Source organism: Pipistrellus kuhlii, unplaced genomic scaffold (assembly GCF_014108245.1).
Source record: "Pipistrellus kuhlii isolate mPipKuh1 unplaced genomic scaffold, mPipKuh1.p scaffold_m20_p_1, whole genome shotgun sequence".
NCBI lineage: Eukaryota > Metazoa > Chordata > Mammalia > Chiroptera > Vespertilionidae > Pipistrellus > Pipistrellus kuhlii.
In genome coordinates, this window is record NW_023425404.1 from 25,098,186 (window position 1) to 25,125,925 (window position 27,740).

The 27,740-nt window shown below is 38.0% G+C and overlaps 1 protein-coding gene and 1 pseudogene across 5 annotated transcripts in view; both read right to left on the reverse strand.

Moving 5' to 3' along the window:
* Nucleotides 1-27,061, reverse strand: part of TMEM260 (transmembrane protein 260) — a 56,324-nt gene extending 29,263 nt beyond the window's left edge. For 4 of the 5 annotated variants that reach the window (XR_006741335.1, XM_045580299.1, XM_036435790.2 and 1 more), the window contains exons 1-5: nt 26,777-27,061; nt 20,383-20,414; nt 19,485-19,636; nt 2,362-2,539; nt 955-1,068 (exon numbers count right to left, since the gene is read on the reverse strand). Coding sequence is in view for 4 of the 5 variants with exons in the window: in XM_045580299.1 (XP_045436255.1) it covers nt 955-1,068; nt 2,362-2,539; nt 19,485-19,636; nt 20,383-20,414; nt 26,777-26,936 (636 nt within the window). In the remaining variant the exon portion in view is untranslated. The remainder of the gene's footprint in view (nt 1-954; nt 1,069-2,361; nt 2,540-19,484; nt 19,637-20,382; nt 20,415-26,776) is intronic. The other variant, XM_045580298.1, reaches the window with a different exon arrangement.
* Nucleotides 20,949-23,127, reverse strand: LOC118730183 (annotated as a pseudogene).
* Nucleotides 27,062-27,740: the final 679 nt, after the last annotated feature.

Genomic DNA, 27,740 nt, shown 5'->3' on the forward strand with positions numbered 1-27,740 from the left:
GTCAGCGAACTGAGGCTCGCGAGCCACATGCAGCTCTTTGGTCCTTATAGTGTGGCTCTTCCACAAAACACCACGGTCTGGGCAAGTCTATTTTGAAGAAGTGGCGTTAGAAGAAGTTTAAGTTTAAAAATTTTGACTCTCAAAAGAAATTTCAATTGTTGTACTGTTGATATTTGGCTCTGTTGACTAATGAGTTTGCTGACTATTGATCTAACACTTGGTCTTCCCACCTCTCAGACTTCTCAATGAAACCTGGCTAAGAGTGACACCATTAAGTCCATAACATAGATCATTCCTGACTTCAGTTTCCTCACAAAAAGATCAACCAACTGCTATCCCTAGACAAAACACCATTTGCAAGTACCCGAATCTGTGTCCCGGGAACACAGCGACTGAGAAGGACTGCATTGGAAGCACCATCCCTCCGGCGGGCCAGCTCACACTGCATGGAGAGGACACCCTGGGGCTGCAGTTTCCCAGGGGGAAATAGTCCCAGTGGACATCCAGCTCCTCCAGCATTGTGGGACGCTTTCCAGGAAGCTCACTGGGGTCTCACCTCATGGGAACCACTGGGGGCATTTGCAGGGCTCAACCACTTAGGACCAGATACAGGTGGAGAAGGGAAGCCGGGCTGACAAAGCAACCAGTGCTCAGATCTTGGCAAACTGCATTCCTGCTGCCTGAGCAGAGATTCCAACCATTCAGAATCCATAAGAAAATTATGAAATAGGCCAGATGCCACTGTAATCAATACTGCAGAATTTTTGTCAAAAACCCTGTTTCTTCAATGTTGTTAGGACTTAAGGTAATTTAAACAACATATAAAACTAAAAAAAAAAAAAAAAAAAAAAAAAAAAAAAAAAAAAAAAAAAAAGTAAAGTCACGGTGGCATATGTTATATTGGGCCTAAATAAAATATTATGAACTTTAATTTTTACAAAAGTCAAAACCTACCTTCTCGTTGAAAAGTCGAAAGAGAATCCATGGTATTATGCACAAAACATAGAGTACGATTGTGTGCTGATTACATACGCTAAGGCCACAGCAGAAAGCACCAATTTTAGCTATCTGAAAATAAAACGAAAACAAAAAACAAGTTAAATATTCACCTAAAACGCTAAGTAAGCACAATAGTAAAAAGCTATTCTTTATACTAAAACTAGGCATAACACAGGTCAGATTAAAAACCAATTGCTTAGACACAAGAAGTCATTTTTTTACCAGTCATTAATATTTATTACCACTATTTTTATTAATATTTTTCATTCTCATCAAAGCATTGCAGTTTGACCTTAAATAACTTTTTTCAAACTAAATTTCAAAAAGTCCAGTATGTGGACTAGATATAAGTCCTAACAGTAATCAGATATATAATTCTTATTTGAGTAAAATCTGTAACTAAAATTCAGCAATTATTTGCTTTACTTTTTCCCCCCATTAAATTAAATAAATGAAATAAATGAAAAGTAATTATTATAGTGTAATTACTTTTTTTTTTAATGCATTATGTTCAGATTCAGAAAAAAGTTTATCTTAAACAACAAAAAACTCTAATAGCATCATCACAGATCTGTTTACGGAAACCACAGATAACCACAATGGTTTTTTGGTTCTATATTCCCTAACAACACAATTCTGCCTATCAGAGATGATTTGGTATTTTCCAATGTGTAGACTGTAAGTTCTAAGGAGACAGGCTTCCTTCGAGCTTCAAATTATCTTGATGATAGTGCCTACCTTAGAATTCATTGTAATCTCTTCTGAACTACATCATTCCTACATTTGGTGCTCTCCTCTTAAAAAGTACAAATTTGGGGAGAGGTCAACAGGGAAAAAAGGAGACATATGTAATACTTTCAACAATCAAGAATTTAAATTTTTAAAGAAGTACAAATTTGATCCCTTTTTTTGGAATTGGGGAATAAGTCACTGTACCATAATGGTATATAATTTAAAGTGATCAATCTAGAGCTTGGCATATTACGGATGTCTTTGTCTTGCGCACATGCACACACACACACACACACACACACACACACACACACACGATGGTGGAATTAACCAATAAGCCTATCTTTCCCATAGGACTCAAAGGGAATTTCAGAATCCCCTCCTTCTCCAAAAAACTTTTGAACTCCATGGACGGGGGGTGGTGGGGGGACTGGGGAAATTCCATCTTTTAGAAAGACTCTCATGGTCCACAGTAAAAGACCTGAGAATATTTTCTCTCTCCACATGCCTACATTACTTTGACAGTAATCAGGATAAGTAAACAATATCTAAACCAAAGTTTAAAAGAAACATGGCATCTATCTAAAAATAAAAACACAAAGTGATTTCACTGTGCTCAAAATAGGTTACCTTTGATCTTTCTTTTGCGGTTGCTGCCTCCTCAAAATGTACAGTAAGAGCCATAAGCAGCCCCACAAACAGATTGTTCAAGCTAAAAACCTCCGCCGAGATGGACCACTGCCATGTTAGACGAGAGAATGAAAACACCCCCGCAGCAAGGATTCCTCCAGCATGTGAGCCAGAAAGCCTGCAAATACAGATAACATGAAATCTTCTTTCCCAACAGAAAGAACCGACTTTATTCTCCTTTTTTTATAACTGTAGCAGTGGAAATCATGACAGTCACCCGACACCATCCCAACATGCTACATGGTTAGTACATCCCTCCACGTAATAATATTCTCCAACATATCAATATTTTAATTAGGAAGCCCGTATGTTAACCTAGTAACACACCAATGAACAAACCTGCGTGGTATCCTTGGGTGACATGACGTTTAGTTCTCAGACGTAACCTCTAGGGTTCAAGCCAGTTCAGAAAGCCTGAAGAGTTAGTAGCTAGGGAGATAACCTGCGTCATTTCTCTTCCTCTATCTACAAAGCATGATGGTCTAGTTAAGACTGGAATATGCTAAATTGTAAAAATTAAGGAAATGGCAAAATATCTATTCAGGAATCCTCATTCACACTTCCTGGGAATGTCTGGGTCCGGGTATTATCTATACCCATCTCCCAACATATGGTGAAGCATCTCTTGGTCACAGTATTTGGTGGTTTTAAGACCTTGTTAGCTAAGTGCTTAGATTCTCATGATTTCTTCTTTACACAGAGGTGAAGCTAAAAACAATGTATTTTTAAAGAGAGGAAAAGGTATGGGAATTTTAATAATGCAGAAAGAATTAAATGCTGCACTTAGAAACAAATTCCTCACTCCCCAAATGCCAACAAGAGCCATGTATTCCAAATCGGTCAGGAATCTGGATCTCAATTGAGACATGACTCGAGACTGGTAATATGGTTGAAAATACTATTAGTGTTTATCAAACCAAAACAACGTCCTATTTCACTATAAATCTAAAGCTATGAAAATTAAAGTTATTACAAATGTCTATGTCTAGCAAGAGTTATAAAATTCAGCAGGCTCTTCTGTACCTAATAATTTTGATTTATATGACCCCACATCATTACTTTTTAACTATCTTGTTTTGTATACAAATTATGGAGTAATTATCAATATATGGTTCTTATTTAACCCAATGATTAGATTGTAACCCAATGAGTAAGTAAGAATCTATGAATAAGTAGTATTACAAACACAGTAGGTCCTCAGGTTACGTCGGAGATCCATTTCTATGGCATGTCGTAACACGATTTTTCGCCATAAGTCAGAACCCATCTACATAAACACCTATGTCACTCACATGGAGCACACATGTAAAGAAGTGAAACAGTCAAAAAGTTTTAAAATAAAGATAACAATTCCTGACCTTTATTTGTGGTAAATAAATAAAAAACATAAAACACATATGTACATACATCAAAATGATGTATCTTTATTGATTTCAGAGAGGAAGGGAGAGGGAGAGAGAGAGAGAGAGAGCATCAATGATGAGAGAGAATCATTGACTGGCTGCCTCCTGCACATCCCCTACTGGGAATCAAACCAGCAACCCAGGCATGTGCCCTTGCCTAGAAACGAACATGGGACCTTTTAGTCCACAGGCAGACACTCCTGGCCATTGAATCAAACCAGCTAGGGCAGAACTTTTTTAAATATAAATACTGTAAAAGGGAGATGGCAATGTAACCATGAAACAAAGTACATCGAGTTGGACGTAATCCGAGGACTGTCTGTAAATGGGAGAGAAGGAAAAGTCCATAGAATGCCAACTAATAACTGTATAAGAAATGATAGAATCAGAAATCACCATAACAACAATAATCAATGGGTATTAAACTAATGGGTAAAGATTTATGAGTAACAGAAATATGTGCACAGTCTAACCGTATCTCCCTTTACATAGATTAATTACATGGGGGAGAAGGGGTAACTATATGGCAGAACCCATCTTAGCCACATGATCAACAGCCCAGTAATGGGACAAACACAGTATATCTACGACATTCCTACAAAAAATTCAACACCTGAGTCTAAACAAACTCAAATTGAAGAACATTCTACAAAAGAACTGGCTTGTATGTATCAAAAAATTTCAAGGTCTTAAAAGACCAAAAATTCATTTAAATAGATACTATTTATTTCTTTTCAAATGAAGAAACTGAGGCGAACAAAAGCAAAGTGATTCTTCCAAGGCCAATGGCAATTAAGCAGCAGAACCAGAATTTAAACTGTTCGTTTAGCTATTTAGTGCCATTACATTATGGGATATAAGGTGGTTATTTTAGTTTTAATGCCAAATAATTCATTCTATATTAATGATAAAATGTACTTTATTTGGTGTGAAGAATAGAGTAAAAGTTTTATCAGTTATTAGAATTGTATTTACTTCTCTTTCATCAAAACAACACACTAGCAGCTTGAATGGTGTTCTGCATCTCTCAAGACTGGTTTTAACACTCCATCTCACCCTCCGCCCCCTGGAAAGGGCAATTAGTCAAAGTTTAAAACCATCAGTTAATTAAAGAGAACTGAAGAGATGACAGTCTAGATATGTCTGCATCCTCAGGAAGAAAACTCAAGACTCATTAATCTATCATGATTTTTAACACATTATTATGCTCAGGAAGACATCCTAAAGTGTTTGGATTCTTGCCATTAATTATTGGAATAACTGCCTTTTCATCTATTTCATACAGTTTTAAAAATTGAAGAGAAGATAAAATGATAAACTTCAGTGACAAAATTTATCCAGTTACCTTAGACTGTTTATTACAGTTACTTGCATACTCTAGCATTTTACTGAAGACTAAGCATACATCAACAAGGTCTATATCTGAATCTCTACCCCTCCCCCCCCCCGCCCCATACCAAGGCCAGGATGGTTTTGCAAATAATAATCAATAGATTCTTAACACCCAATTTTCCTTGGTATCAGAGAAATGATTTATTAGACTACTGAATATGGTTAAAGAAGAGAGGTAGCATCATAAAACCAGTAATGGAAATCAAACCTATAATCTTGATCTTTTTTAGTATCTCAATGAGCTTGCTTAGAAATCAAACTGTCTTACAGGAATTTGAGTTGTAGTCCCAATATATCGATAAAATGAAAACAAAGGGGTAATCTAAAATCCCTTCCCAGCTAATGAGGCATAGTCCTCTCCTATTATACATGCTGAAAATACAAAATACTTTTCCAGCCTCCCTTGCAGCTAGACTCTAGAGCACATGTGTCAAACACAAGGCCCGCGGGCCAAATCCGCCCCGCCAGGCCTTGCAATGTGGCCCGCACCGCGCTGTCATCACTGCACTCAGCTGCGTTTCCATCACAATGACAGTTTATGACTGTTCAGTAAACCATTCGGCCCGCGATTCAGGCTGGATTTTAGATTTTGGCCCCTTCTCTGATTGAGTTCGACACCCCTACTAGAGCACCTATCAGAAGCACCCATTCCATTCTTTACTTGGAAGCTGGTGATGCAAATACGTTCCGACATAGCTGGTGGCATTTCTACATAATTTCCATAGAAACTGATGGCAGCACTTTGAGGGGCAATGTTGAGAATCCAGGTCAGTTGGTAGTGTGAGCTTGGGTGTCTGGTGCCCAGAGATGACGGCCAATGGTGGTTTCACTAGAACATACCTGCCTAGAAATTCCCTGGGCTCTCCAACTTCCTTTTTTTTCTTGTTTATTTTATTTTTTTTCAATTCTAGATTTGAATATTTCCTTTTGTAAAAAACACAGCTTTATAGAGATAATCAATTTAAAGTGACAATAAAAGGTTTTTAGTAATGTTCTAAATCAAACTGTGAATGTCCCCTAAAATGCACACACTTGAACACACTGCCTTTAAAAAAGTTTTTGCTTAGTTTCAGAATTCGTCAACACTTATTGACCACATAACATGTACAGATGAGTGGGTTAGAAAAATGGAGATACTTGAGGTATCTGTTGTGGGAAAACTCCACAAGCTGCATAGGGATATATAATGAGGACTTGTTGGTAACACTCTATGCTCAGCAGCGGCTAGAGACTGCAGACTGTGGATGAGCCAGGGTTAGGGGCTTCACTAGGTAGGTCAGTCAGAATGGCAAGATGGAAAGAGAGTTAAAGTAATGAACCACGGGGCCTGCATTAGACAGGGAAGGAGGTAAAGCCACAGGTGGCAGATGGAGGAGACAAAAGGAGGAGCAAAGGGTTCTCAGTCTCAGAGAAATGGGAGGCAAGTATAAGTGCATCAAGGAAATGAGCAGACTGAAAGCTGAAGTCTCTGGAGTGAAAAGTAGGCTGGGGAAGGAGACATCAAATTGTTGGAAGGATGCAACCACCTGTTAAATATTTAAGACCGGACTCTACTGTTTAAAATAGCGAAATGGAAGTTTAATGTGAAGCTGTTCTCAAAATCTTAACATTTTCATTAAAACTAAGTATTGGTCCTGAAGGACAAGCCACACATGGGTAAGTCTGCAGGGTGAGTACAGTGTAGAAGACAGGTGTGAGGCCCACTGCCATAGCATCGCATGCGTGCTAACAAGGACATGTAATGCACAGCAAGCTGAGCCCTGCTGACAAATCAAACAATGATGTCAGCAACGGTAAGCATGAGGAATTTCTGAAGACTTTGGAGAAGGTCTTCATTTTATTCACTGACTCCATAGGTAGAGGTCCCCTTATATTGCTCAAGGCATATTGCATAATCTGAGCATGCTTCCTTTCACCTTCCTGGACAGAGATAACGGACTAAAGAGCAAGCTGATGTCAGGATGCTTTCACAAAGCGAAGTTTCAGGGCCGTGGCTAGGCACAGTGTTAGCCTCACAGGGTCCACATCTGCAGCCTCTACCCTCCGTTCTCACCCTAGCTTGCACTCTGTGGATATTGCTCTCCCAAGGTCCCCAATGACCAGCTAACTGCCTCGTATAATAGGCTTTTGGGATCTCTCTGCTGTCTTGATTACTCCCCCAGCCACACTCTACTGAGCTGACATCTGGGACCTCACATCCCTCTGGTTTTCCTTTTACAGCTTTGATCTGCCTCCTGCATTTTCTCTGAATGGCTCCTATTCTTGCATGAACTCCTTTAAAGTCAGTGTTCCCCAAGATTTCATTACCAGGCAATTGTTCTTCTCACTCGACTTACTCTGCCTGGGTGGCTTTATCTACTCTCTGGATGTCAATTGCCCACTATAAACTGGAGAAACCAAACCTTTCTCTAGCACGGCCTCTCCCTTAAGTTAGGACTTACATATCTCTGACTGACTGCTGCACCTCTCACCACAAAGCCACTCCAGCTCTGGATGTCCTGGAGAATTTCATTGTCAACATGTGCAAAACTAATTTCTCATCCTCTTCCCTGAAATGGCTCCTGCTCTTACGTTCTTTTAGTGATTTTCATTATCTACCTAGTTATCTAAAATAAGAAACCTAGGAGTCACTATCAAAGCTCTCCTCCCTCTCTCTGCCTGTTGAACACTTCACACTCTGACAATTTTACTTCATAAACATTTTTAAAAACTCATCCTCTCGTCTCCATCCATATCACCACTGCCCTATTTCAGCTATTACCATCACCTCGGGCTCACACCAGTGCAACAGCTTTGTACACTGTCTGCCTCCAGTCCTAAGCCCACCATTGCCACCAGAGGGAGGGATCTAAACCTTATCTAGTCTTGTACTTTTCTGCCTCCAACCCTTTAATAAGTCTTCTTTGTAAGACACTATAAGCTCCTCATCATGATACACAAGATCTTTTATGATTGGATCTCAGTCACCCATAGCTCCATTTTTTGATAAAGCCCATCTCACACTTTGTGTCTCAGCAACACTAAATGGCTTGTAAGTCTCTGTACCTATGAGCTCTCTCTCTCTCCATCTCTGGGTTTCTTTGCACACGAGGTTCCCTGTATCCAGAATAGTTTTGCCTTCACTTGGGCAATTCCCACTGGTTGTTTACAACTCAGCATCAGTATCACCTTTCCAAGGAGTGTTCCCTGCTTTTGAAGACCACGGTTGTTGCCCTTTTTCCAGATTCACATTAAGTGTATTAAATAGGTACTGGATAGATATTTTTCTATATTTCTAAATAAATAAAGTCCTGAAGAATAAAAATGTTTAACTGTAACCTAATGAAAACATAGTAAGGAAACCAGATTTGATGAACTTAAGATTCTCTAAATAGTATATCACAGAGCCAACAGAATTATTTTTGGAACACTGATACCAGAACAGCCATGTCAACATATTAGTGTATTTTTAAGATTAAAAGTATGACTGAAAAAAAAATATATATATGGGATATTTCTGTGGGTCCTAGAAAAGCTATTTGATTTTTGAAACTAAATGTTTTCCTATATATATACACTTCAGTCGTACTTTATCTTTAATTTTCAATGCTCTTTAAATAGCAAGAGTTTCTGTTTACTTCAACCTAAGCCAATTCATTTCCAAATAATGCTTTATAAAATTACTTCTGCCATTATCTAGAAATTCAACTTTTTTCAATTGTAAAAAGTGGAAAAGAAAAGGAAAGATATTATAATATTGGGGTAAATTTTGTTTCTTTTAAGAGCTACGTCCTATATCATTGCTATCCTTTACTGTTATAAAAGTGGTGTCTTAGTAACAAAATTAAGGGGAAATTGAAGGATTCATTTTTATTTTTTTACTTTATTTTTTTTAATTAAGTGACTTCCATATGGATATATCTTACAGATACTAAGGAATAATCATTTCAGCATTCTGTACTTTAATTCAAATTTAAATATTCTTTCAGCAAGAGTATAGAAATTATAATTTACTTAAAAAGCATTTTTTCATATTGCGATTTATTCCTTGTCTATAACATAAATATTTCAGAGAATGATAAATAAAATACAGAAGGTTCACATTACTCATATTGCCTTTCACCCACTGCTATGTAAAGGAAGCCTTTACATTTTTCTCAAATTTTTTTATGTTAAACAAAATACCTCAGAATTTCCGTCTTACACCTTATTGAACCAAATATCAATGAACTTTCCCTATTGGTAAGCCATGTGACTTTGAGATAAAAGAAGATATTAAATGTGTAGTAAAAGTGATGCTAAGTGATGCTGTAAAAATCTCTTTGATAAAAATGTCTGAGGCTAATCTAGTCTTAAACTAGATGTGGAGAAAATGATGTGATGGAATAAGCACTTTTATTATCTATTTATTTATGAGTTTTAAAAGAAAGGTATAAATCCTATGCATCTACAGAATTCTTAGAGCCTGCAATTAATCAATTACCTGCTTTGTTTGCTGGGGCCTTTGTTACCCTACAAGCCAATTAGAATCCCTCTCAATGAAGGGTGCCGAGGAGTGAATGATTAAAGAAGTTAGCTGTAACCTCACTCTTTGGGGGAGTAATTCTAACCAGAACACACGCTTTATAGAATTTTTATTTTCCTGCAAAGGCAACATGTACTTATAACATTCTTTGGGAAAGTTAAATTGTATAAATAGAGTAAAATACTATTCATAAATTTGCATATCATACTGTTAAATTAATTGGTAGTACAAATTTCTGGTAAAGTAATTTTTTTTTTTTTAGAAATATATAGAAGGAATGTCCAATCTCACATTATTATTTAAACACTAGAGGCCCAGTGCACGAATTCATGTATGGGACAGGGATAGCTTGGCCTGGTCAGTGATCAAGGTCTATGAAGGGGTGCAGCTGGCAGGGGAGAGGGACCATGGGAGGTTGGCCTGTCGGCCCCCCTCCAAAAAAAAAAAATCAGGGCCGATTGCGGGGAGGGGGAGGCGGGGGGCGGGGGGAGGCAGCCAGCTTGGGGGGGGCGCGCAGGAGGTTGGCAGTGGAAGTACACTGACCACCAGGAGACAGCTCCTGCGTTGTCTGCCCCTGCCATTAAATGCGCACCATAGCGATTGGCCGACCAATTGTTCCAGTCGTTCTGCTCGCTCCAGTCGATGAGTCGTAACAGTCGCTTAGGCTTTTAACAGTCACTTATATAGATGAATTTTAAATAAAATTGCTGTTCTGAGTCCACAAAATGAGCTGTTTGGTCCATCCATAAAGTCAAATGTACAGACAGACTATATATGTATGTGTTCCACTTGTGATCTACCCAGAGACCAAATCAAATATTGTTTTTTTAAATTAAAAATGACATAATCAGAAGCATCTTTGTGTTTTCACTTGGCAATCTGGGAGCCCTACTTTCAATGTTCTTTTTATTGTTTTAAGTAAATATGCTTAATAGTTATTTTTTAAAAGGCAACCAAGAAATAAGTTTATTTATCTACACTTAGTGTGTAGAGTGGCATCTGAAAATTAAAAGATACATTTTTCTACTGAAATTGATAAAATAATTCAACAAAACTAATAGTAAACTGGAGAAAGAAAAAGAATTCAAACAAGATTATGAATAAAGTCTTTTCACCAGAACTCACCTCTAAATTGCCAAACAGTCTAAACTATTTTCCATGTTAACTTAAGAACACCTTGTGATAAATTAGATATAAGATGAGAAAAAAATGTTTTCTATTCTCAACCTAATTCTCATAGAGCCTCACAGAAGAAGTTTAAGGGAGACATTTCTTCAAATGAAATATGTATTTTTAGAATCTAACCTGACTTACAAACATCTAATGAGGCTATAAAGATCACACTTTATACACCATTACTATAATTATTTTAGTAATGCAATATTGTATTGTAAAAGACACATTAATACTAACAATCAAAAGCAAATTTTTACATTGTTACAGAGGTATTTTCAATTTTCAAGGTCTCATACTAATAGAGTAAATCAATTATATGGATGATTCAAAATAGCTAATAATCCAAAATGTATTGAAGTATATTTTATTTTATATAAATACTAGAGGCCCAGTGCATGAAATTCATAGGTATGTGTGTGTCCCTTGGCCCAGCCTGCACCCTCTCCAATCTGGGATCCCTCTCATAATCCAGGACTTCTGGCTCCCACCCGCTCACCTGCCTGCCTGCCTGATTGCTCTTAACCGCTTCTCTCTGACAGCCTGAACACCCCCTAAACACTCCCCTGAAAGCCTGATCGACACCTAACTGCTCCCCTGCCAACCCAGTCATCCCTAACTGTTCTCCCCTGCAGGCCCGGTCACCCCTAACTGCCCTCCCCTGCTGGCCTGGTCGCCCCCAACTGCCCTCCCCTGCAGGCCTGATTCTCCCCAACTGCCTTCTCCTTCAGGCTTGGTGGCCCCCTACTGCCCTCCCTTGCAGACCTGATCCCTCCCAACTGCCCTCCCCTGCTGGCCTGATCATCCACAACTGCCCTCCTCTGCTAGCCATCTTGTAGAAGTCATCTTATGTCCATAGGGGTTGGCCATCTTGTGTGTTGGAGTGATGGTCAATTTGCATATTACTCTTCTATTATATAGGATATTTTGTTACATATTGTATTTATTACATATTTATTTTTAAATATAAAATCTATTTTGCAGTATATGTGCAGTAAGTGCATCTACCTAACTGTGCTTTACTTGGGTTGACACTAAAATCATGCAGCTCACATTCTAAGATAGCAACCGATTAGTCAATGAGAAGAGATACACTGAGAGTATGATAGTTGTGTGGGAAGGGTGATCAAGTATTTAAAATTTCATTCAGATAATGCAAAAGACAGAGATTCTCCACTGGGGGGGTGGAGATGGGGTAAGGTACACTTGATGCTACTAAGAGCATCCTAACAAATGTGACGCTCAGAATTCCATGGTTAAAACGTAACTGCCTTCTCTTCAGTCCACAAAATCCATGAGACCTAGATAAGATGCCTTAGAGAGGTACTGATTGTGCAATAGTTTTCTCACTGATGGAAAACTATTCATCTATTGACACAGTGGATAAATCAGGAAGTTACAATTTACACACTGACACAAGTTGTTATTGATGATAAATACATTTTTCTTTCCACTAACCTTCCATCAAAAGGCAAATAACAGAAACCTGAGATTCTTTCAGAACACATATTTGACGTGCTTCATAAAAATCCACAAATGTATTTGTCTGCAACGTTACTTGCATGCAAAGAATCCAACATGGAGAGTACACTACCTTCCTTTTACATGGAAAATTCCTTGAAGTAAGTGGAGTCGAGTAGAAAGTCCACAATGCAGGATTTGGGCACTATTAGTAAGTAAATTACTCTTAGTGTCAACTCATATCAATGACTAAAAAATGCATTGGATTACAGTGTGGTAAAACAAGGTACAATTAATAGCAAGTCTACCACCTCCATCCTCCCAAGCTCTTATCTTTCTGGGCCTTATTCATGAAAATTATATAAATGTTACCTTCTGGCTCATTCACATAATCAACACCCATTTATTTAAATCTTCAGTGTACCCGGAGAATGGTCCAATTGGGAAGCTAAGCTACTGGAAAAAGGTGCACTGCTGAACCTTTCTCTTTCTGTGGCAGTTAACTCAGCACCCAGCAAGTACACACTGAGCATCTACTATGTGCCAGGCAGTCTATAGGCAGATTATAGCCAGTGGCCATTTAGAGAGCAGTACAATCTAAATTTTTTCCTTTCATTTTCAAGTTTAGATTTAATGAACATACATCAATACTTTAGGACATGGTGTATTAAAGTTATATCTACCTCCAAAGCCACCACCATGGCACCTAAAAAATGCCAGACATTTCCATCTTTAAAATAAATTTGCAAATAAGTCCTTTTTTCCAAATTTCATAAAAATTTACTTTTCCTCCAGATAAAATCCTACCACGGTTTGTTTTATTTCATGAGACTCAATCAAAAGGAAAAGAACTGTTTTACCCTGAATTTTCAGCTACATGAATATCAACCACCAGCACACAAAAAGGAAAAGTACAAAGTATTAGCCCTGGTTTTAAACCACTGAGTAAAACTGGAGGTAAAAAATGTAAACGCTTTCAAAACAAAAAGAGGAAAAAGCACCACTGAAATGGAAGGAATAAGATTATGAATAGCTTCCATAAATAAAATGCAATCACACAATTTCCATTACAAGTGAGATTTATGCATTAACCAGTAAACGAGAAAGCTATTCACAGCTTAGAACAATTCACTTTATTATATCCCATCAACTTATACTTGAATATCTAAAAGAAAAACACTGGACTGGGCTTTATAGAAATCACCATCATTTACTTTACATTTTACTAAGTGTTCATGGTATGCCAAATAACCTGCACACCGGGAGGCATTATCTTCTTAAGCACAACCTAGTTTAAAATAACTCCCAAATTACAGATTTTTGTCAATATTGTTTGAAATGTTTAAAAACACACATGACCTCAATATTAGCTTGTTACTCAATTTTGATAGTGTGTTTTGTATTCGGTAACAAAATTGAAATGGTTGAAAGCATATTCCAGCATATCAGTCTCAAAGGCATGGGTCAACGCATCATAGTAAGTCCTTTTTAAGTCAAAACTTAGAAAATGCTGCATAACTTTTAAACTGTTCAGATCCTAAAGGTGTATGAGTAAACTTAAAAGATTGAAATAATAAAATCAACCAAATGAGGGTATTGAACTACGTTCACTAGCAACACTAACCAACTTAATAAACAATAGAAAATTAGCATTCGGTAGTCTTGTTATGCAAAGTTACAAGTACATCTTAACATCTGAAATCGTCAAGCCTGTTTTCTATTGCTCTGGCTTTGAAAAGCAGCAAACCTATAGGAGTTATGATCTGTGATTTTATTTGTAGTTTTAAGAAATATATGCATTTATTATTATAGCCATAATGACTGATGACTAGTTCCAGTGGCAAAATCTCGGCAGGAAACAGATTTAGCAATTTAAATGTTTTATAAGTTTTTGTAATTGAGGAAACTTTTCATAATCTGACATTTGTTAAAACCACTTATTAGAAATTATGCAGCACAGTAGCTGTGGAAATATGAGCTAGCTTCACAATTATAAAGTCAGCCTATGTAGCCCTTTCCTATTGTATATAGTGGCATAAACCCCACGGCGGCCTATCAGCTAACTGGCAGGCAGGGGGCTGCTCTATTCAAAGTGAGAGATACAAGCTGCAGGGCAAAAACCTGGCAGCTCCCATCTGACCCCACAATCCCCTACTGGTGACAGCTCCAAGCTCCATGGCAAATTAGGCCTTCTCATATTACAATTGGAGAAGACAGATTCCATTAGCAGTATCTGAAATTGAGTGGAGAGCTGCACTGTTATCAGACTTGACTCATAAGCACTGCTATTAATCAGAGCTATGATAGCATTTATATATTTCAAGCTATCTGCTGCCGCTGTGATATTCTGCTACAAAGGGTTGATGGGACTTAGGAAAGTGAACAATAGAGCTTTCTGGGAAAAGCAGAGTAAATCAAGAAAGTCTATGACTTCCGTACATTCTGAAGGGATTGTGGTTTACATAAATTTTCTCCCAATTGGAGATTGAGCTCTTCCTCATCTTACACATGGGATTTAGTTGTCACTCAATGGTAACAGCTGTGAAAAGGTGAAGCGGCCCACCGCTCAGAATATTGCCTTCGCTTTTAAAGCAATTAACCCATGAACAGGAGGATACCTGGTGATATCAAAGGGATTAGGCCAGGCGGTGCATTATTAACATTTCCTTGAACTAATTCTAACTCTGACTAGCTGTCAGAAAAGACTCTACAGTCTTAAAAAAGAGTTTTTGCCCTGCTTTTTCCCCCCTTCAAAATGAAGTGCTGTTATTTGAGCCTAATATGTCCTTCTACTTATAAGAAAATGCAAATGAACCAAGCTCTTAAGGTGCTTACCCAGTCTGAGTCAATGCAATTTTAATACAAGTATGAGAGAAATATATGATCAATTAACCAGGGATCAAAACAGATATTCTCGTGAATGGAAATTAAGTACTTTTCATTCTTCTTCAACTACAAAATTTTGGTGACTATTTGTTACTTATGCATAGTTACCTCTGAAATTAGGCAGAGTTTCACATTATTTTCTACCGCAATCATCTAGAATACTCTTTGAGTTGGAAAATCCAAATGTCCCTTAAACAGAAGATTCTATATTTTCTAAGGTGTGCCTTTTTTCTATTCTTTATTGAAGGGAATTTTAGCTGAAGCTGTACGAACAGCAGACACAGTGCTCAGAATCAAGTGTTCTTTTTCCTAATCAAATTCTTTTTAGCAGCAGCATAATGTTTAGAAACATACAACTCATAAAAAATTAAATACCCTATAAATAAAATAATGGAACAAAACAATTTCCCGAAGATATTTAAATATTCCTGAAGTTGGTTGTAGGTTCTTTATAGTAAACAGGCATAGTTTCCATATACCTGTAATTATTATTAATATTCATATAGTCTAGGTAACCTGCTTAGCATTAAACGATCTGATTTCTTACTGTGTACTATTAATGGCCTCAGAAAGTTTTTTAGAGTGAGCTTCCTGAAACAGTGCCTTTTAGAGAAAATATTTTAAAAACTGCCTGTTTAAAGGTTGGTAATTTTGTCTTTCTTTAAAATAAGCGCTGAATTTTTATTATAAAAACTAAAACAAGTTTACTTTCGACTCACCTGAGTGCTCAACAAATACTGCTGAATCAATCCTAATGCTCCTTCTGGCCCCTAACAGTTTGAAAAGGGTATGCTGACTCTCAAACCTGTTGAGACTCTACTCCCTGCCTTGTAGCAACCAAAGTAAATGATGCAAGATATGCCCTCATCTGAGATCATAAGCGATTTAAATTTTTCCTGAGGTAAAGAGTTTTTATGCAATACTATCCATTCTCTTTTAGTGATACCAGGATATATGAATTGTAAGCACATTGATGATTAATGATAGTGATTTCAGTATTCCTTCCTTATTAGTATATAGGACCTAGTCTCATGTTCTTAGGAAATAAATTTGAGATTCAAGTACAAGGCAATACTAAGTGGTGTTCATATAAGTGGTTCACATTTTCTTTAACTTTTTTTTAGGTTGTATTACTGGGATTTGTGAATTTCAAATTTAACACTTTAAATATCATACAATCAAACTCAAAAATCATTTACTTTAGTGGCCTTAAAAAACAGAAAATCTCAATTACTATTAAACATTAACTGTATTACAGTCTTAAATGCATAGGTGCACACATTAATAAAATGAATTCTATGTTATATAAATTAAATGTATTACATTAAACTCCCTTAACATTAGGCATGCTTAAAAATTCCCCAGAAGGGGACAATACATAAATACATACAGAAACAACTGGCATAGTCTTACTATGTTTAATTCAATAAACTACAGTGATACAGATAGCTTTCAATGTGCTGTTTTACTCATATGCTTTCCACATTAGTGCAAAGCAAATAAATGAGTTCTTGCCAACCACTGGAAAAGATTGACCAAAAAATGCAGTGTTAATGACATCTTACTGCTTTTAAAAGCAAGAGAAAGGCAAAAATTACATAGTAATTGGAAACAACGAATAAATCGGTCTCTCAATCAAGTCATATTTACTGAAAAAAAGTGAAGCTTTTTACATCAACACATTTAAACAGAAATTTGCTTTTGAAATACAATCTTTGTTTAAAAGGTACAGAGGTCTTTATGTCCACACAAGAGCTAAATATAGTGAATGCTATGTGAACAATTACCTGAAAAAAACCCAAACCTGTTAAAAGAATTAATTTACTGCACACCAGTCAGCATTAATCCCATATGTACAGTAATGTTCTCTTAAGTGGCAGGAAAAAAAAAAAGAATAAAACAGCTTCCTGGATCAAAACTCCTCAACATGTAACAACAAAACAGAATGATGATTTGGTGTATAAATGAATAAAGTGGTGAAATGTCTCCTCAATGAATTCTGATAAAGGAATCAACCTGTAACGGAATACATTTACTGTATGGTAGGGCTGGAAAAAAGCTGTCACTGTAATGGCTGTACAAAAACTGCATCCTGCGGTTGGGTTTATATTCACAGAAGAAAGGTTTTAAAGGTTAAGTTCAGGTCATACAACAAATGAAATTGTAACAAGCCAGCTGACATTGTATAATGTCTTCTTCCACTCAATCAATAGGCTACTGTTAGTCCTATTACCATAGAGATGGCTTGCTCTCTCCTGAAGGGTGTCTATTGTTTGACAAAACAGATTTGCCACTTGAACTAGGTTGCTCCCAAAGGACGTGTACCTTGTCAATTATTTGTACTCAAAATAATGAAGTATTTTCATATGAAAATGAATGTAAGAGATAATATTGTTAGATCCCTTTTCTGAAAGAAAGCAACTTTTTCAAAGTACTATATTACTAAAGCAACTTAAATATTCAGTTTATCATATTAAGAGTTTTTGGTTTAAAACGTGTAACAGCGAGTACATAAATTTATCACTAAAACTATATATTAAAAGAAAAGGGTTACAGACTAGTGTGCTAATCCAAAACCCATTATAGACAAGCATAATAATTAAGAAAAGCTATTTTAAAATCTCAAAAGGAAAACTCAAAGGGAAATTATTGTTAAAAACTATTTGGATTCTATAAAGATAAGGATTTTTATAGGGGTTTTCATATAGAATAGCATCAACAATTCATATACTGAAAAATATGGAAAAGTTTTAGAAAGCAAAGCTCTTTATTTGTATAAAAGCTATTTATAGCCACACAGCATTTAAACATATGTATATGTTATAGAAATAATCTTCTAAAATACAGATGAACAACCTAAATACAAGTATTACTTTTCTTTAAACGTCTGTCTTAAGTGTCTTGTGGAAATTAATAACTCACACTTTCAATACAGAAAAGGTAAGTCTAAATTTCAACCTGAATACTTAAAAATAAAAAAAATCAGTTTTCCTATCAACAGAAATAATGATAGATTCTTAATTATAAAAGACTCAGAAGGAGCAATCTAATAAAGATTATTCTAATCATTTAGAAAAAGAAAATATAATAATATTCATAATACAAATAAATTCAAGCAGAGATATTAAACATTTCATACTTAAAAAATTGGCTATCACTGAAAACCTGTAAGACTGAAATATAAACAAATTAAATAATATAAATAAAAATTTAGTGAATGATCAACAATTATAACATCTGAATTTGAAAGCTTTCTACAAATAGATTTAAAAGTATAAAGTCATAATTATGTTAACTTTTACCTTACTATAAATAATTAAAAGAGAATTTAGAATGTAATTTAGTTTAGGGGCAATATTATGACTAACCAAAATGAAAATATTGGCCTCCAAAATGACATTTGAAATTATGTTTGTTCAAATTCTACTATATTTACATACAAAAGTTATTTGTTTTATAATCAAACCTACAATAGTTTTTGAAAGAAGTGTTTTAATTTGGCGTTCCCTTTGCAGGAAGTATAATTTGTATTTTTCACTTTAATCCTCTTAGGCATAGGTTACACTGAGTTAAGAATGAAGGAAACAGAAATAGCAAAGACAAATGAGTTCACCAATATCCTAAACTAATGACCTGTTTTTTAAAAGCAGCGCTGTAGCCCTCAAAACTAAGAAAGCCTTCCATCAATGAAATAAGTGGGGTCTAATTTGCCTATTTTCCCTACAGCTATAATGGAACAAAGTGAAACCTTACTAAAACCACATCCCAAATGATTTCTTTAGTTAATAGCCTCATTTCAAAAGGTATACAACATGTGCATATTTAAATACAATAGGATTGGGTCTTAGCTCTGAACCTGATAGGCAGCTGCCCATCAGCAATACCGTGAGTAATGAAAGGACATTTATCATTTACCCGAAGATGAACTTCCTATGGTTGAGTTAAACTAGCCCATCTGCATTTTCATAAAACGACAAACCTTATTAGTTCTGCCTAACCAGAGAATTGTGATAATGAACTGGTGATACTTTCATGCCATTGTATGAAGCAGAATTGACTGTGTAATCATTTAGGGGTCAAATGCATATGAAATGTCTATAGATTAAGAAAGTGGAGTCGCATGAGTGATATTGGAAAACCATCCAAACGATAACGAAACTCAATTTTTAATGTCTGTATTTGGGCTATAAGAAAATCACATCTCCAGTTAGTCAAAATGGATTTTAACTAGTCAACTACTGTACCTGAAAACGGTGAAAAAAAGGAGTGACGCAGCTGCCGCTCCAAATAAACCACACAGAAAATTGACTCGGTAGGCAACGGAGCCAAAAGGAAAGAGTATAATTGCCAGTTTAGCCACCAGAGTGAACAAAGGATAGCCAGGAGGATGGGCGACCTGCGGGAAAATTCACAACGGTTAGAAGGTTCTCATCTGGTAAAGGAAGGGTCACACCGGCTTTCACGAACAAGTAGCCCTTTCCTCGGGCAAGTATAGAGATTAAGAGCGAATGGCTGGCTGATAGTGGCTTTCTATTGTAATCCTTCTGTGCCAATACAAATAAATATTTTCTTCAGTGGATTTGGCAGGGTCTATCACATGGTATGTCACCTAGAGAAAGGGTGACATATTTCATTGTCAATTCTTAAGCAGTTTGTTCTCGGGGTTCATAGTACATGAGGGTCATTTAAAAAGGCTGTTGAAAAAAAAAAAAAAAAGAAAGAAGAAGCAGTTTCTGAAATACTGTATTGGTGAGAAAGTTGAAAAGACCACACTGCCGTCGGATTACCACCATGCTGACAGTCCGAAGGTCTTGCCTAAAGGGATCATGCGCCATAATAAAGTTTATTAAATAATAAACTTATTAAAAACTGTTAACCCGATTTATTTTATTCTCCACAGCTTATACCAAATTTTAGGGTGATAATAAGCCGGCTACTGTACATATAGTAAAGACTTTGCTTCATAATTTAGTGTAATTGGATTTAAAACTTAAAGTAAATTGTCACGTACTGAACTTATAAGTTAGTAAAAACTGGGGTTTAAAAATAAATTAATCTACTTTAGTCCGTGCTTAATTAAACTTTCTTAATTCCTAAAACTGTTAATGAGAGCATTGATTAAACAATAAAACTAATACTTACTCCAAGCTCGTGTGCGGCTGTGATCAGTTCCCCTGTGAAAAAATAATGTAAAACCAATAAATGACTATTAGAAAATGACACTCCTCCAAAGTTTTCAAAATCCAAATGCTTGCATTGGGGTTTTGCATTAATTTGACCGGATAAAACTAAATCTGCAGAGATTTAACAGCGTGACTAGTCTAAGAATATTTTCCACCTTAGGTCTTATTGAATAAACTATCTTGGGTAGTTTTTAGTAACTGGTCAGTAAAAGGAGGTGAATTCATTTTTACAAAAACATTTATTTTCCCTCCTGAAAGTTGTACACACTTGCAAAATATTTTTAAAAACTCTTAGAGAGCATTAATATATTATCCCTCAAGAATATAGTACAAAACTATCTATAAAGATGTAACCGTATGAAATGTAGAAAGTGCAGACATCCAAAGGGTGTGCCATATTGCCCTACATCTGACATTCAAATGCCTTCTCTACATTCATTAGGTTGCATACCTTTTAAACAATTTCCACGTGTTTATTTGCTCCAGATTATTTTGGTAAACTCCAATTACCGTGATATTTTTTCCCCAAACTATTAAATCCTTATACTATTTACATAGCCCTCTCCAGTTCCTTGCCATTAGCAATTATTTTTAAAATGATAATGCATTAATTCAGTGCCTGTTTTGTTAACATTGCTTTTGGGCAGAATTTTGTGATTTTATTAACACAAATACAATGTGTACATAATCTGTCTGATCATTTTCTTTGCTGCGCAGCCTTGCATTGGGAATGGTGATTGTGATGGCCGGCTGGGCTGCTCTTTCCACAGTGGATTTGGGCTCTTTGAGGAGACGTGAGCAGTCTCAGCACAGTGAGATCGGCTGCACATCAGCAGCACTTCAAGCTCCTTGACGTATGGACCGAGAAGTTCTGAAAGCCACTGGGCAGCATGCGCTTTGTTTTCCTGTTGCCCCCCTAACCAATGCTGGGCATCAGGAGCTGGCCCTGGAATCTTCTGCGCACCCTATTGTCAATGCCTCTGGGCTCCTGCCAGTTCCACTTAATTTTGACATATCGGTCTGATTGGTGCTGGATGAACTTCTTGGTCCTCTTTTTGACATTCTTGGGTCTCACCAGGGGTCTGAGGGCCGCCATGGTGCCCAGTAGGAGATGGGCAATGCAGCAATGCAGAGGAAGAGACTGTTTTATTAATATTTTTTAAGCATCCAGAGCACAGACTATTTTTGACTCATCCGTGTATATTGTAATACCGGACAATGTAAGAAATCAAATCAACATTAACTGATGATTTATGAAAGTTTTATTATCTATTAGTAAATGTATTAATGTCCATTTTCTGTCCTTCAATGAATATCAATATTCTTAGTTTTTACTGATTGCCCTAGCCACAGTGTAGACCTTTACCTACTCTGGCTTGGACTACAATAGTATCGACCAATTTTCTATTTCAATTCCTCTTCATACTGAAGTCACTTATTAAATGCCACTCCCATACCTACTCCCCCAAACCCAAAAGGTTAGATCGGATCCCTCGTCTAAAATTTCTCAATGGCTGCTCTCTGGCTACTCAATGAAATTCAGATTCCTCAGCGTGACATGCAAGCCCTCTATGGCTTCAAGTTCCCTTTACAAACCTATGCTCACCTTGGTCAAATCTGATTACCCACAGTTCCTCTGGAATGGTCCTCTTTCATGTCTCTTATTGCTCATTTTCTCACCTCTTCTAAATCCTTATCACTCAGTTGTCACCTTCTTGGTGACATGTCTCCTTACACATACTCCCTCCACAGCAGAATTGATCACTGCTTCCTTATAGAACCTGCCTGAATCTCTATATGTAGCATTTGTTTAGATTGCCTTTTATTCTGATTAGTTGCTTTCATTTGTCTTTTCCACTAAGTTACAAATATTGTTCTAACCACTTCAGGATCTTGTCAAGACATCACCACCTCTTCCTCCTCTTGCCACACACACAGACTCTTAATTCAAGCTCCAGACATAGAGGTTGACTGACACCTATCATATGTCATCCTTGCTCCTCAGACACCTCTTAGGTAAATGACTGCTTACATCATAAAACCTCCATAAAAGCACCTAAAGACCCATATTGCTTATTGAAGTCAATTACTTGAGGGCATATTTTAAGTTTTCTGCAGATAGTCAAGAAAACCTTAGAAACCAAAGGTAATTTATGTATCTCACATACTTTTCAAAGAAATTGTTTATGATCTAAAAATGTCTCGAATAACTGTTCCCTTTGTAACTATTGTCAAGTATATAGTTTTGTTCTAGAATAAGATAGTTCTAATGTCTTTATTCCAAAACTATGTTAACCAAATTTTTTGTTCTTAAACTTCTGTAGGTGTAATGAAGTGCAATGCAGTTCAAAATTTCAAGGCCACTAGTCATTCCCTTCCATTTAAAATGTTAACATTAACAAATATAGCCCATTTTCTCTAACTACTTATCATTAGAAAGCCTATGTGCTGTTCTTCTTTGCTGGTGTTCTGTTAGTATAAGGATAATTCTGGAATATGAAAAACTTCCAACAACTCTTATCAAAAGTTAAACTAAAATCTATACAAAGAAGATGCTACCATTCAAATCAAAGCCTATAACTTTATTTGTGATAAAGAGCTAAAAGGAAATATTACTTTTTTTGTTGTTAATCCTCACCAAAGGATATTTTTCCATTGATTTTTCAAGAGAGTAGGAGAGGGAAGAGACAGAAATATCGATGAGAGAGACATATCAATTGGTTGCCTCATGCAAGAACCATGACCAGGGCTGGGGGACCTGCAACCAAGATAGGTGCCCTTGACCAGAATCGAACCTGGACCCTTCAGTCTGCAGGCTGATGCTCTATCCACTGAGCCAAACCGGCTAGGGTGGGAAATATTACTCTTAAAATTATGTATGATAATGAAAGGAAAAAACATGAACAGTCAAAAACAACAAAGATCCTCCTGGGTCCTTGCTTCCACCCAACCTTTTACGCCACTGAAATTTAAGTCCTAATACTATCTGCGATCAAAATTATCTGGGTGTTTTATAAAAATGAAGATTTCTTGATCATACCCCAAATCTATCTACGCTAAGACAATCTGACACTGGGGCTGAATTTTCCCAGGCAATTCTGAAGTATATTCAAGTTTGAGAACCACAGCTTTTTGTTTTTCGTGATGATCCTCCTTCATACTTCTTATCACTTGTCTGGCACATAAATGGGTAGCAGCTCAGAATTGTTAGCAGATGCTTAATCATTAAAAATGAGTTTCTTTATATTATACATTTTATAGTAATTATATTGTCAAACACCAAGTCTGTTCAAGATGGTATTTGAATGTGAACTCGTTTCCCCCAAGAATAACAAACTGACCTGAAGGCTAGATTCTCACCCTGTCCTCCAAAGGACTGAGCACTCCTACCCATAAATCAACTCTGCGTATCAGGTGGTACAAGAGATTGGCAAAGCCACACAGTAGGATGGATTGATGGAGTATTTAAGACTTATCAGGAATAATAATAATACATGCTCTTTATTAGTTTTGAGATGGGTTGTTTATTGATATAAAATATATTTCATAAACACAAACATTCAAGGAGAACAGTCCATTCAACATAAAATTATCAAAGATATGATTATACAATTTATCGTTCCCCGAAATGAACAACAGTACTAGAAGTGACAACTATTTAGTGTCAAACTAAACAAATAAGAGCACCTAAAAAGTTTTTTGGTAACTCAAAGTGAATAGATAACTTTATTCTTTGGGGGAAAATTAAAAAAAAAAAAACATTAATAAAGACAAGGCAACAATGAGATTTTAAATACTCTAAATATCACTATATATGTGATGACGCATTTAACAAACAATTTATAAAATTATAAACTGACAGAGAGTAAAGGGTAAGAGAGCATGTCTTAAAGTCAACCTTTTTGGATTATTTCCTTAACTGCCCCTACTTTCTAGCTGGGTAACTCTGGACATCGCTTAGCTTTAGTTTTCTCATTTATAAAGATATTTATTTTTTCCCACTGATTTCTAGAGGGAAGGTGGGGGGGAGAGAGAGAAACATCTACATGAGACACATGAATTGGTTGCCTCCTGAACCCTACCCAACCGGGGCTGTGGAACCTGCAACAGAGGTAAGTGCCCTTGACCAGGAATCAAACCTGAGACCCTTTGGTCCACTGGCCAATGCTCTAACCACTGAGCAACCTGACAGGGCTATAAAGATATTGATAGTAACTACCTTATAGTTATTGAAAGTAGCTACCATATTGATAGCTACTACCCCTAGTAGCTGGGAGGACTAAAATAACAATCCATGTAAAGCACTTAGCATTGTACCTGCACATAGCAAGTGCTCAGTAAGTATTAATTATTATTATTCATCACCCCCTCCTCAATATTTCAATCTCAGTCAACCATGATAAGTCCTGTGAGTGGTTTTCTTTTGGGAAAGGTATAGAACTATCCACCCCCTGACTAATGCTCTCCAATGTCAAAATTCTCACAAAAATAAAGTTATTTCTCTTGTTTAATATAAACCTTGGAAGCATGTTCTCTTGTTTAATATAAACCTTGGAAGCATGGTAACTCCATTCCCCACTGTACTCATGAAACCATCCCCCTGTAAGTGCAATGGGACCCGAAAGAATAAAGGTAATGACTTGAAAGTGGAACATCAAGGATCCTCGTGTGTGGTAGGCAGCCCTGAGGATGTCCACCTCCTGGTATTCTCACTGTATGATCCTCCCCCGAGAGGGGGCTTGAGTTATGAACTTCCACGATTAAAACAGGGCAATGGTATATCACTTCCAAGATTAAGCTACAAAATGGCAAAGGGGCCATCTCTTCCTCCCGACAGAGGTTAGCTCAACCAGACCCACGTGGCAAAGAACTGGATTTAGCTCTGAGGCGAGTCCTCCCCAAGCTGAGCCTGCACAGGCCTGCAGTCCAGCCTACACCATGACCGCAACCTTGTCCTGAAGAAGAGCACCCAAATTCCCGATAAACATGAAATAGGAGCTAAAAAATACTCGTTGTTTTAAGCAAGTACCTTGTTATGCAGCAAAGTTAACCACAGACTTACTATCTGAATTTAGGGCACTGACAAAATTACTGGCCATTATTGCATGGTCACTCAAATTGGGAGCAAAACTAAACCTACTTCTTGTTTCTCCTCGGACCAAATACAAAACAAGAATTCTCGTGATTTAAATGGCACATGAGTCATGGATTGCTTTTTAATAGAAACAGCTTGCTTTAAACTGCAACCTGACTTCTTCCACTGTTTTAAGTACTCTAAGTATTCTCCCCCAAATATTCTGCAAGGCTGGTTCCTATTCAATATTCACGAAAATTCCACCTCTTCCATGGCCTTTCCTGACCAGCCATTCAGGAGCCACTAGATTAAAAAAAAAGAAAGAAAGAAAAGCTGTGTGTAGTGCATTTACCCGATGGAATACTATTACCCCGCGGTAAACAAAAGGACACCTTACTACCCTTTGCAACATCATGGAGCATGGATGGACCAGGTGAGCATCATGCAAAGTGAAATAAGCCAGAGCAGGAGACACACCATGTGATCTCACTCATGTGTGAAACATAATGCACAAAATAAATCAAACAAAATAGAAAACAGGCTCCTTGGACAACAGACTGACAGCTGTCAGAGGGGAGGGGATTTGAGGAGCTGGGCGAAAAGGGTAAAGGGATTAAACAAAACAAAAACCCCTGGACAAGGACAACAGTAGGGTGACTGCTGAGGGAAAGGGGTGCTGTGGGGTGGGGGGAGGTAGAAGAGGGTAAAGAGGTAATAAGGGGCGATGGAAGGAGGCGTCACGTGGGGTGGTGAGTGACAGTACAGTACACAGATGATGGGTTATAGAATCGTACACCAGAAACCTGTATCCCTTTATTAACCCATGTCACCCCAATAGACTCAATCGAAAGAGAATTATTATTATTTTTTTTTAAAGAGCTACTAGCCACCCCTTCTCCATCACACTTCCCTCTCGCTGTCAACATCATCCCCACGTAACGGGCAGCTCTGTATCCGCGGTTGGCCTATCTCCCGGCACTAGCGTCCTCTCCGCGATACCTGTCACCTCTCCTGTCCATTCCTTCGGCCCGGAGCACCACACGCAGCGGGAAGGCATGTGGGCTGGACGGGAGTGGAACGCAAAACGGGTCCAGAAACATGGCCTGGGGAAGGGGAGAGGGCGGTCCGTCCCAGCAGAGGAAACTTGACAAGCCCCCCAAAGCCGGAGGACCAAAGGAATGACAGCAGGGAGGAGGGAGCAGGGCGCGAGTGCCCAGCCGCGGCGGGAGGAGTGCAGACCCGGGGAGCGGGGCGGAGGGGCGGCCTGGGAGTACTTTACCCGCGTCTCCCCCGGGCACCGAGGGCGGCAGCGTGAGGGTGAACACTGCGGCCACGGCGGCGAACACGGCGGCCCCGCCGCACAGGCCCGCGGAGCTCCGTGGCCGCGCTCGGGCTGCCCGCCCCGGGGCCGGGCCCCCGCCGTCGCTGTGGAGGCCCATAGGCCAGGGGGGACCCAGAAAGGGGGGGACCCAGGAGGAGAACCGGGGAGCCCAAGGATCCCGGGCAGCAGAGCGCTCCACTTCCCGCTGCGGGGAGAAGAGCGCCGCGCGCGCCGCGGGGCGACTTCCGGGTTGGCCCTTCACAAGCCGGACCGAACCTTCCACTGCCAGAGCGGGGGGGGGGGCAGGAAAATGCTGGGCCTTGAAAGGCCAGGCCCTAGGAGTTTTATCACGCACAAGAGCTTATACAATTAGAATATGTTTGTACAAATCTCATAGTCTGGAATGCAGTCCTCTTGAGAAGGCAATCCTGAGCACAAGTCTGCAGTGTCCACGGCCGTCCCCCCTTTCTCACTGACTTGGTAGGGTCTGACAGAGACCGAAGCTGGGGGGAGGGAGGGAGAGCGGAAACCGGAGTAAGGAAAGGCTGCTTCTGCCCCATCTGGTGTGGGGTGGAACTACACATTTGGACCAAGGTTAGGAGCCCAGAGCCACATGCTATAAAGCCAGGGGAAGTGTGCTTACAGCATGTGCAAGTAACTCCATAATTACTTTGATCGCGTGTGTTTCCTACGATTGACTATAAGCCCGTGTGCTAGTCATTAAATCGCTGAGTAATTTTCAGAGAGATTAAAATAAGCAATTGTTCTTTTTTTTTCTTTTCTTATGGCAAGAGGAAAACTCAGCAGATGAGCTGAGAAACTTGAGTTTCTGAATTAATGCAAATAATTCATATCCAAATACTGTAGTGTTGTCTCCTATTTTTTTTTTTTTTAAGGAAGAGGAGTATTTGGATGGAGTTTT